This window comes from Ambystoma mexicanum, chromosome 4p (genome assembly GCF_040938575.1).
Source record: "Ambystoma mexicanum isolate Mex_15411 chromosome 4p, UKY_AmexF1_1, whole genome shotgun sequence".
In the NCBI taxonomy this organism is placed as follows: domain Eukaryota; kingdom Metazoa; phylum Chordata; class Amphibia; order Caudata; family Ambystomatidae; genus Ambystoma; species Ambystoma mexicanum.
This window is the reverse complement of record NC_090927.1, coordinates 198,343,854-198,357,937: the sequence shown is the minus strand read 5'-3', so window position 1 is coordinate 198,357,937 and position 14,084 is coordinate 198,343,854. Positions and strand designations below refer to the sequence as shown.

The window sequence follows — 14,084 nt, the reverse complement described above, 5'->3', positions numbered from 1 at the left end:
AGGTTAACATTGGGCAAGTCCCTGGGCGAAGACGGCTACACCGCCGGATTTTATAAAACCTTCATCACCGCGCTGGCCCCCTTCCTGACGCTCCTCTTCAATGAAATAATGGACACGGGGAAGCCCCCAGACTCATTTACCTAGGCATTGATCACTGTTATCCCCAAGGCTGGGAGGGATCCTATGAAATGTTCCTCTTACCGCCCCATCTCACTACTCAACCTTGACGCAAAGATATACACCAGAATCTTGGCAGCGAGGCTCGAAACCCTCATTCCTCAACGTATACACTCCGATCAGGTCGGGTTCATACTGGGCAGACAAGGGGCAGACACAATCTGCAAAACCTTACACCTGATCCACGCATCCCAGACCATGGAGAATGACCCGGCCCTACTTTCCATCGACGCGGAAAAGGCCTTTGATAGGGTGGAATGGGGGTTCCTTGAGGCAGTACTGCGAAAGGTGGGAATGGGCACTAGATTTAGGAGAGCGATACACGCAGTTTATACAGACCCCAAGGCATCTATATTTGAACGGGGAATACTCACGGTGGTTCAACCTGCAGCCTGGAACCCGACAAGGATGCCCCCTCTCGGTGCTTCTCTTTGCTCTCTCATTGGAACCCCTGGCAATCGCAATAAGGGCAGACCCTACACTAGAAGGTATTCGACTGGGGACAACAGAATACAAAATTGCCCTCTACGCAGGCGACATCCTCCTACACATCATGAACCCCTCCGTCTCCATCCCCCGAGCTCTCTGCATGATAGAAGAATATGGTACACCCTCAGGGTTCAAAATAAATAAGACAAAGGCCACACACTTTCCCCTCCAAGGTCAAAAAGACGAGAATACCATCAGATTCTCCCCATTCGGTCTCAATATCGAACACTCACAACTACAATACCTGGGGATACAAATAACGAAGAATCTAAGTTACTTATTTGAAGCAAACTTCCCTCCCCTATTGAAGCAATTTAGGTTAGACTTGACAAGATGGGATAAGCTCACAATATTCTGGCTAGGTCGGCTCAATGCAATTAAGATGATATCCCTTCCCCGGTTCCTATATCCTTTCCAAGCTATACCCATTAGGATTCCCAAAAGCTTTTTTACTGAGATCAAAAGGGCCATGCTCCAATTCCTATGGCAAGGGAAAAAAGCAAGAATTCCATATAAGACCCTAACGCTCCCAAAAGATAAAGGTGGAGTTGGGCTTCCCAATTTTCAAAAATATTACGAAGCCTCCTAACTTAGAGTATTGATTCCACACTTGTGTAATCAAACAGACACCCAGTGGGTCAAAATGGACAACCATTATTTTACACCAGCCAGAGTATCTGAATGTTTATGGGCACCTAAAAAAAGAATCTGTAGAAAACTCAAAGACCACCCGATACTAATGACCATCTGGGATATCTGGACACATGGCAAAACATTACTACCTGGCCGGCTCCCCTCTGCCACTTATGGTCCCCAGGAATCAACGATCATATCCCAGAAGTCGGAAGGTTCCAATCGTGCTATGAGGCTGGATTGGAGAGAGTAGGGCAACTGCAACGGAACGACTCCTTCATCTTTGGAGAGAGTAGGGCAACTGCAACGGAAAGACTCCTTCATCTCGCTCCCTGAACTAACCGAAGCCCTCGGAATAGGCCCATTATCCACCTTTCAGTACTTGCAGATAAAAGGGGTTTTGACAAGAGCCATGTGGAAACCCAAATTAATGAGAGAACTCGCCCCTTTTGAGAAGATACTGGAATCAGGAACTGTAATGAAAGGCCTAATATCTGATATGTACAAAACACTGATAGAAGGAGAGGGGGTGACCACACACTCATTAAAAAGCAGATGCAAAACAGATTTCGCCGAACAGTTCACTCCAGACCTATGGGATACCATATGCCAGGCAGCCACACGGATATCCATTTCGAACCAATATAAACTCCATGCAATCAAACTATTGCATAGATGGCAGTATGATCCAGTCTGATTATCTAAAATGTTTCAGACTACAAGCCCGGAATGCTGGCGTGGATGCGGAAACCGAGCAGACTACTGGCACATGTGGTGGGGATGTCCCAGAATACAAGTGTTCTGGTCAGAGGTCCGAGGTCCTGGGCTGGATCAAAGAAGTCGATGGTATCGACAGAACACCTACTCCCTACCTCATATTGTTTGGCCTCGAGAAAGATGAGGATGACTGGGTCAAGATCAAGGATCTAGCACCACAACTGCTATTAGCCGCTAGGGCAACACTAGTAATGAGGTGAAAAGCGCCTACAACTCCCACAAAAAACGAATGGATCCATGTTTCCACTAATATATGCATAATGGAACATATAACAGCATCGCTACATGGAAAATTGTCTCAGACCGAAGTCTTATGGATGGAATATAAAAGTATATACCTGCCCACCGGCTTATCTCGTAACAATGCTCCTACCACGGCGTTAGAGGGACAAGAATTGACCTAGGCAACATATAAGTTGAGTTTTACAAAAGACACTCTCATAACCAACGCAATCTCGGCATTGTACACTGACTCTGCTCGCCACACGATGAATGGCTCTTGACCTGCAATACAGGTTCTGACCAGGGGCGAGGGGGGCGGGAAAAGGGAGGGGGGCAAGGTCATGTATTTGCACGAACCCTATGTATGAAGAACGTGTTTGCAGGACAGACACTAAATACATCGAAATTTAAGGGTTTGCTTCTCCATTATGAGATAGTTAATTGTGTACTTAATGTATCCTTTCTTTGCATGACTTGTATCTGTAAAACTAATAAAACCAAATTTACAAAAAAAAAAAAGTACAGACAAGCTCATTGAAAGCCATTAGAGCAAAGGACCCGTGGACGCGCTGTGCATGACCTCATGCGCAAGGCAGCCATTTTAGGAAGTCAGGCACTTCCATTACAAGACACCCCTACTCCTACTCGTCCCAGTAAAAAATAAAAATAAAAAGATTTTCTTTTGTGTGTTTCATTTGTATTAACGCTGCAACAAAATAAATGGCAACCATCATGGCTGCCGAAGATAGAGCAATGCAGGGTGTACGTCCTCAGGCAATGTTCTTACCAAAGATTGGTGAACCAACTATACCATGGAAAAGATGGCTCAAAGGATTCAAGCATTATGCAAATCTAGTTTGTGGCACAAACCATAGTGTAGAAAGGAAAAAATCACTATTTCTACATTGTTTGGGGTCAGCAGGAACAAGACAAGTTTGAAGACCTGCCAGAATGAACTGCTAAAGAGAGCCAAATGAATATGAAAAAGCAGTAAAGAAAAGGACAAAGCACTAAGGAAAACAAACTAAGCAATATCTTGAAAAGATATAAATGTTGGAAACGCATACAAGAAGACGGTGAAAATATAGAACAATACATCACAGCTTTAAGAAAACTAGAAAGAACATGTAAATTCATGGATGAGAGACTCCGAGATAAATTTATGCTGGAGTTCAGTAGCAGCAAAGTGAGAGAGAAATTATGGGCAGAAGATGATCCACCACCAGAGACTGATTTACGAATGGCAAAAGAAGTTGAAAACACTGAGAAATGCGTAAAGACATTAGAAGGAAGAGTAAAAGAGATATCCATATAGAAAAACCCTTTTGGCACACCTTAGCCCATTAGTAATGAATCGATTGCCACAGTAAAGAGTCAAAATGTGAGAAGAAGATGGAATAGTGAAAACAGAGAGGGAGTCAATAGAGAAATCAGAAGACGTTCAACCATGGATTTCCAGCAAGGAAGGAGGAGACAAAGAATAAGAGGAAGAATGACGGTCAGGACGTGCTACAGATCCGACGGCCCCTCCAATTGGGCTAACAATCCGACCTTTCCTGCACTCAGGATAATATGCAGAATCTGCAATGGAAAAGGGCATCTAGTCAAATTTTGCAGGAATAGGAATGCGAGCACGAACTAGATCGATGATGGAGAAAGTGATGATGGAGATGAGTGCATATATACAGTTGGGAATGAAGATGCAGACAGCCACAAGGCTGTTGTGCATCTCAATGGTGCCTCAATAGTGATGATGGCTGACTCCGGGGCCAAATACATGCTCATTCCAGAAGTAGTGTGGAAAGAAATTGGACCCAAGTATCTACATGAGGAAGATGGTAATCCAAGAGTGTACAGAGGGGTGAAAATTGACCTAATTGGGAAGTTTACGGTGACCCTCAACTTCAAGGGGAGAATAGCAGAAGGGAACATGTACATATCAAAGAAAGAAGCCTCCCCCTTCTGAGTTGGACGCATCAGAAACACTTAAAAGTGAGACTAGATCCAAATGCAGAAAAATCAGTTTTCACAGTTCAAGGGGCAGAGAAGGGTACTAAAAGGATTCTGGAGGCAGTATTCGGAGAGGAAATTGGTTGTTTGAATGGTTTCACAAAACGCATTTTACTGAGGTAAGGCAGCAAGCCAGATGCCCAGAAGCTTGGGCGTGTTCCATTGAGATGAAGTGAAGAAAAAAACTGCAGAAGTTAGAGAAACAAGGAATTATAGAGAGCATTGATGCGTCTGAATGGGTGTCACCACTAGTGGTGGTGAGGAAAAGCACAGAGAAGGTCAGAATTTGTGTAGACCTCGGGCACCTCAACAAATGTGTAATTCTAGAAAGACACCCACTACCTAATATACATGAGCTTATATCGGCAAGGGGGACCTGCAAACTGCAGCGTATCATCAGATCAAACTGCATAAGGCATTGAGACACCTAACAGCGTTCATAACACCAGAGGGCCTGTTCCAATGGACGAAGGGTGTGATTTTATTTCAAGACGATGTGTTGGTATATGCTGAAAACATGACAAAGGACTGGATAAGGTTCCCAAGAAATTAAATGACGTTGGAATGTCCCTCGGCCAAGAAAAGTCAAAGATGAACAGGAAAGAAATTGAATACTTGCAACATGTAATTTCCGAGGGATGGATCTCTCCCAAGAAAGATTTAATTGACACAATAGAACACATGAGTACCCCAAATTGTAATTAACATGTTAGGACATTTTTAGGAATAGCAGAATACTATTCCAAATTTGCAGATCATACAATCGCTCTGAGAAGTATATTAAAGACAAATGTGAAATTTGAGTGGCATGGCCAATGTGAAGATGAGTTTAAATACATAAAGGGAGCTCTAGCAGCAGCAATGGTGTTATATAAATATCAAAGAGGACAACACACAATAATTACCACAGATGCAAACAATGTGGGATTAGATGCTGTTCTCGCACAGATCAAAGAAGGGAAGGAGTTTGTAATAGCATTTTCCTCCCGAATGTTGAAAGGATCAGTGAAGGCTTATGCAACTATAGAAAAGGAAGCTCTAGCCAGAAGTTGGGCTATGGGCAAATTTAGAAGCTTCACATGGGTTACCACTTTTGAAGTACATACAGACCACAAACCTTTAGTTGAGGGGTTTTCCACGTGAGGTATGGACAAAGTATCAGGGAGAATAAGAAGATGGGTATCCAGACTGCAGGAGTTTGATTTCACAATCCAATACATTCCAGGAGTAGGAATTTATGCTGCAGACTATTTATCGCAGATGAATAATTAGGTTGAACTTGAGAAGGAAGAAGAGGAACAAGATGACATTTGTGAAATAATGAAACCCTCGATATCAAAACAGGAATCACTTGATGCTGGTGAAAGGGATGTCAAATTGAAAATGGTTATTAATGTATTGATGGAAGTAAGACTAAACAAAGAATCTGCGCAGGAGTGGAAGTATTTTGGAATATCAAGGAGGAACTATGTGTTTTAGATGGCATCGTTATGAGAGGAGACAAGTTGGTCCCACCTGAGGAACTAAGAGAAAAGATTGTATGACTAGGACATGAAGGACATCAAGGAATAGTAAAGTGCAAGCGAACAATAAGGAACAACTACTGGTGGCCGGCATGTGCCAGTCAGATTGTCAGAGAATGTATCCTTTGCACAAATAGTGATAAAGTATTTGTGGGGGAGAAGCATCCCATGGATCTGACGGAGATCCCAGGGAGACCATGGGAGAAAATAGCTATCGATGCGATTGGCCCGGTGTGTATTGAGGGAAGTTTTGATGAGATGGGCAGAAGTAATGATGACACCACATGTGACTACCAAGAGAGTAACCGAGTTCTTGGAGAATTTGTGTGAACGTGAAGGTTATCCATGAGAGATTCTAACTGACAATGGGCCGCAATTTAAGTCAAGAGAGATGGAGAAATATTGTGAGGAAAGGGCCATACTCCAAAAAACAAGTGCCATATACCACCCACAGACATTAACATATTTACAACAAGGCCAACTAGGCCCAAACCTAGGATGGCCGATTGCCAGCGGAGTGGCCTTCGAGTGCAGTTTATTTTCAGTTTACTGGTTGTCATTTTTTAAATATAAAGCCAATTTTGTTTCTCCGAGTTTGGCTGATCCACAACACTGCCTAAAATGTTGAGCTGTTATCAGTAATTCCACTCTGACAGCTGAATCACAACTGAATCTGAACACACATGGCAAAATCACATCTGAAATGTGTAAACTCTGCCTGTGCATAAACACGTCAGTAGAGTAAAGACATTTGGAGAAGGTTCTTGGAATCTTTGGTTTGCTTTCTCACAGTGGAGTAATGGATAAGTGTGACTGTGAACATTCATGTGTGGGAAGCAACAGCCTTCCTCAGCTGCACAATGCAGGCACCATTAATAACAAAAGAAGTGGCACATACTGTTTACATCATTGCTGTTTGTGCAAATGTTCAAAATACCCAACACTCCAAGAGTAAAATGGAGCAATGGATCGGGCGTTCCAGCACAATATTACCTTTGTGGGTGTGGTTTAGGCTATGGGTATTGCCAGCTTGCGTTTAAGGTCATTTAAAATATTTGTTAACTCTGTAGAGTTGGTTGGACTGTACAATACATGGAAACATTTTGAGATGTGAGATAGATGTCCTGCTGTCATTTGAAGTACTGTTTTACAGTAAAAGTCCTACCTTGTTTTTAAAATGGAATTAATGTAAACATTACTTATAAGCATCACAGTTATGCATTGTGTGATAATCTTTGCAGTTGGGTCTCCTGGTAGTACTGAGCGTACAGCAGAATGTCACCAAGGACACCTGATAAACCCAGCAGGGATGCCATTTGCCTGCTTCGCCCTGAGCAGCTCCTGTAAGATGGCTGAATGGATATCTTTACGGGAAACATTTACAGCTGTGAAACAGTGTGTACCTTGGGCGCACTGTTTTTGTTCTGACCCTTCTATGGCTTTGGGTATCCTTCCACAGGTTTCTTGATGCACTTGCGCATTCAGATTTATTCGCCGTTTTAACTCCTCTATGATCTGTTTCACGCTTGCACCGTTTGGGCAGCCACAGACCTCTGAAATGTGGGCGCTGGGAGGGAAATTAGTGCTTGCTCCTGAACATCATTTTAGTGCCACATGTGGGAGCTGTGTGCTTGACTTAAGCAGAGGCATGTGTTTAATATTGTAATATGATGCATTATTTTTAACCTTTACTTTTCTGAAGGGAAACCGCTCATTTTGCAATGGTTTTAAAAAGCACGTTGTGTGTTCGAATATGAAAAAGAGATTGCTTAACACAGTGTATTTGTGTATTGATTAGAAAGAACTCCAAAGAAAATGTGAAGTTGCACCAATAAAAACCAATCGGTTTTGGCTGTTTTGCATATTAAAGAGCATTTGGGGAAGATAAGAATGACCAAAGCACTTTATATCTGTCGTATATTTCTGTCTGTGAGAGTTGTGTGACGGAATCACTAAATACCTAAAGCATGCTGGGTTTGGTATGAGTTTCTTTTTTTTGTAAACAAAAGTCCCATTACCAATAAAGCTCTTGCAAAAAACAAACATGTAATGAAGTTGGGCCATCAAAGACTTCAGCTGTCAGAGTGGAATGACTGCTAACAGCTCAACATTTTAGGCAGCGTTGTGGATCAGCCAGACTCGGAGAAACAAAATTGGCTTTATATTTAAAATATGACAACTAGTAAACAGTAAACTGAAAATAAACAGCAATAAAAGGCCACTCCTCTGGCAATCTGCCGCCCTAGGCCTGGGCCTAGTCGGCCGTGTTGTAAATACATCCATGTCCCTAACAATAACTGAACCTGAACCCGGCCAAGTTACAATGAAGGATTTCCACGTGTGAAAATGTCTATTATGGTTTTGTGTTCTTGTCACCAGCTCATTAAAAAGCTTACAGGGCTTCAGAACTTAATGAATTGCATCATTTTATCAAATTATTTTTAGATTGTCCAAAAAAAGGCATCAACACAAAGGTTTTTCACCTTCCTAAATAAAATCAATAAAGCTGGGCATTACTTTGTTGCAGTCTGATATACCCTGCAGTCCTTGGGGAAAGGGGGGGGATTATTGTTAATCTAAAAGGCTGTTCTGGATCATCCCCCCCCTTTTAAAGCCCCCAACGGCAGCTGAATCCCCTTCCAGTACTGGCGCGGGCGGCTGGGGGTGGGAGGGGGGGGTCTCTGCTTATGTTATAGTTGTTTAAGACTACCCAATATGGCGATTAGCCTGTAGGGAGGTACTGGTGGGTCAGATTCAACCCTTTGTCTGCTGGTTCCCAAGGTTGGGGCTCACCCAGTAGACGACCACGTCCACCATCGCATGGGAAAGTCTCCCAGCTGACCCTATGCTGCCAAGCAGAAATTGGCACTCTTGCAGTCTGTCTTCTTATCTGCCCAGTTTCAGGGGTCGAGGGGCAAGATTATAAATCGGAACTTGCTGCTTAACCAATCCACTATGCCGGCCCCCTCCACCGCCCTCTGAGATGTTATCCTTGCAACCTCACGTTTCAAGTTCTTGCTCCAAGTAGTGGACATGAGTTTAAAGGTGACTTTATTAAAATTGCTTGGTCATGGGCATGCATAGCGATTGATTGGACAAGCCCATAACCGCTTCCCTGACATAATGACTTGATTACACCCTTTGCAAAGTGGAGCACCGTCTCCTTAAATAAGTGTGCTCTATTTCCGTGTGTTTGGAATGTGCTTTTTGAGAAGAAAAAAAAACAGTGCTGTGCTTGTCCGCCTATCGAATAGTGAAATCCACTGAACCATTCCAGATGCCCACACTGGGTATGTAGAATAAACATGCATGTACAATGTTCACCGGCCATCATCTGCGTTTTGGTCGGTCATTAATAGCCGACTGGATTTCCAGTAGTTCATGTATGTACAGACCCAGCGCTAGAACAATGGTGTTATGCATGATTGAAAAGTACAGCTCTGGGCTCCGGTGGGTGCTCCGCTGCCAGCTCCCCCAGTTGCTTGCATTGCAGTGCTGCTTTCACTGAGGTCATTCCATGGTAGAGAAGTGTACCTCGCTTGTGTAGGGGGGGGGGCGTTCAGAGAAGCATCAGTTCTCATGTGCCATTCTTTCTGTTACAGATCGCTGTCGTTGCTGTCATGTGCAAGCCTCATAGATGTCCCCACATTACTTTTACTGGAAACATCTGTGTGTGAGTAATTCCTGAAATAAATGTTATGACATGAAACTGACTAACTGTTGCCATCATTATTAGGGAATCAACTCTGTTTGGTGTTGTCCTTCCTCAACCAATTAGAATGCTCCTAATTCAGCCGTTGTCTCGCAGGATAGAATGGTTATCCTGCTGCTTAATGGTAGACGGTGGATCTCCCAGAGTCCTTCTCTCATCCCCAGCCTCCTATGCCAGGTGGACCTTGGTGGCATGAAGACAGAGGCTCTCCACACCAAGCCTGAGTGAGCAGATCCCCGGGGTTCTTTCAGATAATGGATCAAACCTGCTCGTATTTACCGGGGAGGGGGGGGGTGTGGACCATTCCACATGGCCCTTGGAATAGGCAAACCCAAGCAATGACAATATACTGCTCTGCAAGTGTTCAGGGATCACAGCAATACGCCAATAGCGAGGTAGGAACATGTTCACTGGCCATTTCATGCAAGTGACTGATTGGCGCTACAGGGAAGCTCACCAGTGCCTAGAGGGTAGGGTTTTCCAACTCTGGGCCTGGAGTGCCAACATCCTGATTGGAGGCAAATTAATCCTGGCCAGTTGCGTAGCGCACGAAGGAGGAGGAAATTGCATACCCAATCCCCAGGTAGCTTAAACAGACCTGAGCCCTATAAAAGGGAGCCGGGGGCAACGGGTTTTGGGAGAGTGTGCACAGTTATCAGGGAGATGTTTCCCCCAAAGATCCAGAGAAGCAACGTAGACGGCACATACCACAATGACCTGTAGTTCACTTCAGTTCATCGCCCAATCGGAGTGCCAGCTCTCAAGGGTTTGCTGGAGAGTTGGTCCCATCCACTGGTGGAGACCAGAGCAAGAAGCAAGGGAGCGGCTAGCTTCCTGGGGGCGATATCCCAGGTGCTGGCAGGAGCCTGACACCAACATAACTTGGGAAAGGCTCCGACGTCAGGAGGTCGAGCCCTGGCTGGTGTGTGATAATAACTTCAGCCTGACAACAACCCAACGCTGGTAAGCGGGGGAAAATACCTGATGCTAAGACACAGCAAGCCCCTTGCAGAAGTGTATGACATTCTAAGGCACGGGGGAATTGTACATTCTTGCTGGTAGGTGTGTACTGTCTCTTCACGAGGGGGGGGGGCTTAGAAGACCTACGCAGCCAGAGGGAAACAATATCTGAGCCAAGAAGCACCCAAAGAAGCCTGCTAAGCGCTAGATCCCCGAAACTGCGAGTAAGCATGACGCTCTGGGACTTGTGGCCCTGCACGTGTTTTTATTTTAGCCTAGGTGATTTGGTCATTAGGTCCTGTTCACAGCAGGTCTTTGCACATATATTTGTTCCATCCCCTTCCTGACACTATTACTCAAATGCGCCCCTTCTGATGTCTCATTTAGAGCCACTTAGTCCAGATTGGTAACGGTGGGTGGATCTACACCTCACCCGATGGCTGTCTCGTGGTGAACTGCCACCCTTGCTTCTTCGGTTACCCGATTGCCTACACTCCGTGCTTGACCTCCCTCTTCACTTGCAGGGCTCTGGATAAGCTTTTCAAGTGGGAGTATTATACTTTGGTATTGAAATGCATTAGTAAAAAGACATTCCAAATCCTAGTGAGGGTATTTTCAAGGGAAATCTAAAAATATTTAAACTCTGAAAAAGATCTCCTTTTTGAAAGCCATACTTCTTTATGAGCTAGTAAGTGATGCACATTATACATGTGTAAATTAAGGTTCCTCTTCATATCAGGCAGTAATAATATTAGAGCTCCTCCCTGCGGCACTGGTCAGCTACTACTTACCCGGACGTCTCCATGTTGGAGAAAACAGTGGGCCGGTTACTTTTTTTTTGTTAGCAGTATTTTTTCTTTGTAATTTTTTTCTAATCCTTTGTTGTCTATTTTGAGGGGTAGAAGTGGCTGGCACGCCACTAATCTCTAGTGCTGCTTTCACTTCTCCCTCCGACTGGTACAAGTCTGTGAAGGCCTGTCGCCCCCCTCCCATTCCCTCTTTACTTGGGGCCGTGAGAAGTGTCTTGCAGACCTCCACTAAATACATGTTTTTCGTTAGATCATTAACAGCCAAGGTTGTCTGACCCGACTAGCTATGCCACTCTTCGCCAGCAGATGGAAGCAAATACACAGATTGCACTAAGGAGTTTAGACTTTGCTGAATAATCCAGGCACCTGGAGTGTCTAAATACAAAGTTTAAAAGCCTTGAGCCCTACTTGCCAAAAGGGTAGCTATGCCAAAAATACTGGAACGTGAATTCATTGTGGATGTTGCATACAAATCTGAAGTTTAGTACAGAATATTTATTAGGCATGTTTCGTGGTTGAATTTGTAGTGGTATTCAGTGAATGTGTTTAACTTAACATTGTTATTCCCACTCTTTGTACACTTTACCTTTTGTTACATTAAGCGTAACTGTTATATAAAAAGGTATTTTTATTTCTAAATTCAAAGTTTTTTGTGAGGCGTATAATGTATAAGCGCATGTGCTGTGTGTGTTGTATCCGTGTGTGTCAGCAGGTGCACATATGGCGTATGAGCCGTACGTTTGAAATGTCCTACATGTACACAATGTACTCCTATACCCTCTATGGCCCCCGATAGAGCAGCCGAGGCCTCGCCTGTTCCCTCTCCACCAATGCCTCGTGCCTCGACCAGGACATGGAGTGAAGGAGCCAGGGACTTGCTGTTCCTCAGAGACTAAACATCTAGGACCTTAGACGCTGAGCCAGGGCGCGACGGCTCCGATGGAGGAGTACTGGAGGGGATATTCTGTGCTAAGCCGCACTTTTTTTGTCACATGACAGCACTCTTTGATCCATCTGTTACAAAATCACACTGTGTAAGACTTTTTGGGGGCTGGGGAGGTGGGGGGCTCTGCAGGCCAGGAATCCACACCAGCCATGTGATAAGCTACCTCGAAGCTTTATGTGGGGGCGGTTTGCATCCATCAAATTAATGGGCCATTGAACACGCCCACCCTCATGAATCCCGGATGCTGCTCTCATTGCTCAAGCTGGACAGGTCTGACTGGGCCTGAGGCAGCCAGGCCTGGAAATCGGCAGGTTTTCATAACAAAATCTGTAGGCGGTAGGACTGCGTAAAAAGCAGTAGCCTAGCCCCCAAATCAATAGGGTTGGCAAGTATGCATTCCCCGGAGCTTGTTCTCTGAAATGCCTCTCCCTTGTTCTACGGCCTCTCCGCAGTCTTCCTATAACCAACAACGAAGCAACATGTAGGAGGCTGGTTGGAGAGCAGCATTCCACCATGCAACCCCTGGAGTGAGTATATGGTGGATGGCTGCCCCAAACTGCCTCCCCTCCCCAACTTCATTTGTCAAGGAATCCCTGCCCCTGATCCCTCCCGTGGCTGCAGGCCCAGAGCTAGGAAACGGTGAGGGAGTTTAAGACTCATGCAGGCAGCTTACGCGTGACCGCAACAGGGAATCACTAAAATGGAGGGCTCGCTATACAGTGATTAAGCATCTGGCAAGCCCGCTCGCGCGGTAGAAGAAACGTTCAACGCAAGTGGGCGACCGGAGGACTCGAAAACGGCACACTTATGAGTTAGGAGAAAGCATTGCCCTGATCGTACTAGGGGTGGTGGGGGGCTGTGGTTTGGGACTGCACAGCGGCCCTGCTGGTTCTGCCTGACTTCAAAATGGCAGACCTTGAGCTCATTGACAATCATTTAAGTGCTGAAAACAGATGAGGGAAGCCACACCACTTTGGAATGATGATGAGGGTAGGTAAAACACACGGTGGGGAGGCGCAGGTGGGGTGTTCAAATTCCTGCTGATAAGCTATCCCTTATGGTAATAAGGAATAATACATAGTTGTTGGTACGCGTCGTCACAGCTACCTTCAGGAGTCTTGGAATGCAACCTGCGGTCAGAGTAACTACGTCCGAACCAAGGAGCATTCCAGGAACTGTTTGGAGACTACAGTCTTTGGGTCTTGCGCCTTAGGTGCTGTAAGGATAAGGCCTTTGTGGGTGCATGCGGTTGTATCAGGTACAGAGGAACTTGAACATGGGTGTTATGTCGTGTGTAAATCTAACCCATGACACACATTTGCTGTACTTCATCCTGACACTATTTGCCCCTGCCAACCCCTTTGAGTTTTTCAACACTCATAGGCATTGATACCATCTCTCTGTTGGAACGTCATCCCTGAGAAAGAGAGACCACGGCCTTGTGCGAGGGAGAGAACCAGGAGATTGAGGAAGTTAGTAGCCCCTACACTCTGGTTTGAGTTTTCCCTTTCTGTTACACTGCGACTATAGTAAGTGGGTTAGGCCATCCTTGAGAGTTGCCTGATCTTATTGGCCTCCATCCATTCCCTGTATGTGATATAATACAGGCCTTGCCTTGTGTTGTGGTTGTGTACCACAGTGGGTTTCCCAGACACCCCTTGCCCAGGATATGCATCCCTGCTCTAGTTTACCAAACTTTGCCTCGTTCTTTCCCGTGAGGGAATGACCCTTAAGCTTCTTGTAATCTGAAATGGATACTGGGGATGCTGTTTATGGAAGGGGCTATCCCCCCAGGAAGGGCACTCTGCATGCCAGGGATTTACCAT

The 14,084-nt window shown here is 45.1% G+C and overlaps 1 protein-coding gene across 2 annotated transcripts in view; it reads left to right on the top strand.

The window, feature by feature from the left end:
* Positions 1 to 14,084, top strand: part of ELP3 (elongator acetyltransferase complex subunit 3) — a 1,295,792-nt gene that overhangs the window by 206,989 nt on the left and 1,074,719 nt on the right. For both annotated transcript variants that reach the window (XM_069605694.1, XM_069605692.1), the window contains exon 4: positions 9,434 to 9,504. In XM_069605694.1, the coding sequence (XP_069461795.1) occupies positions 9,434 to 9,504 (71 nt within the window). The remainder of the gene's footprint in view (positions 1 to 9,433; positions 9,505 to 14,084) is intronic.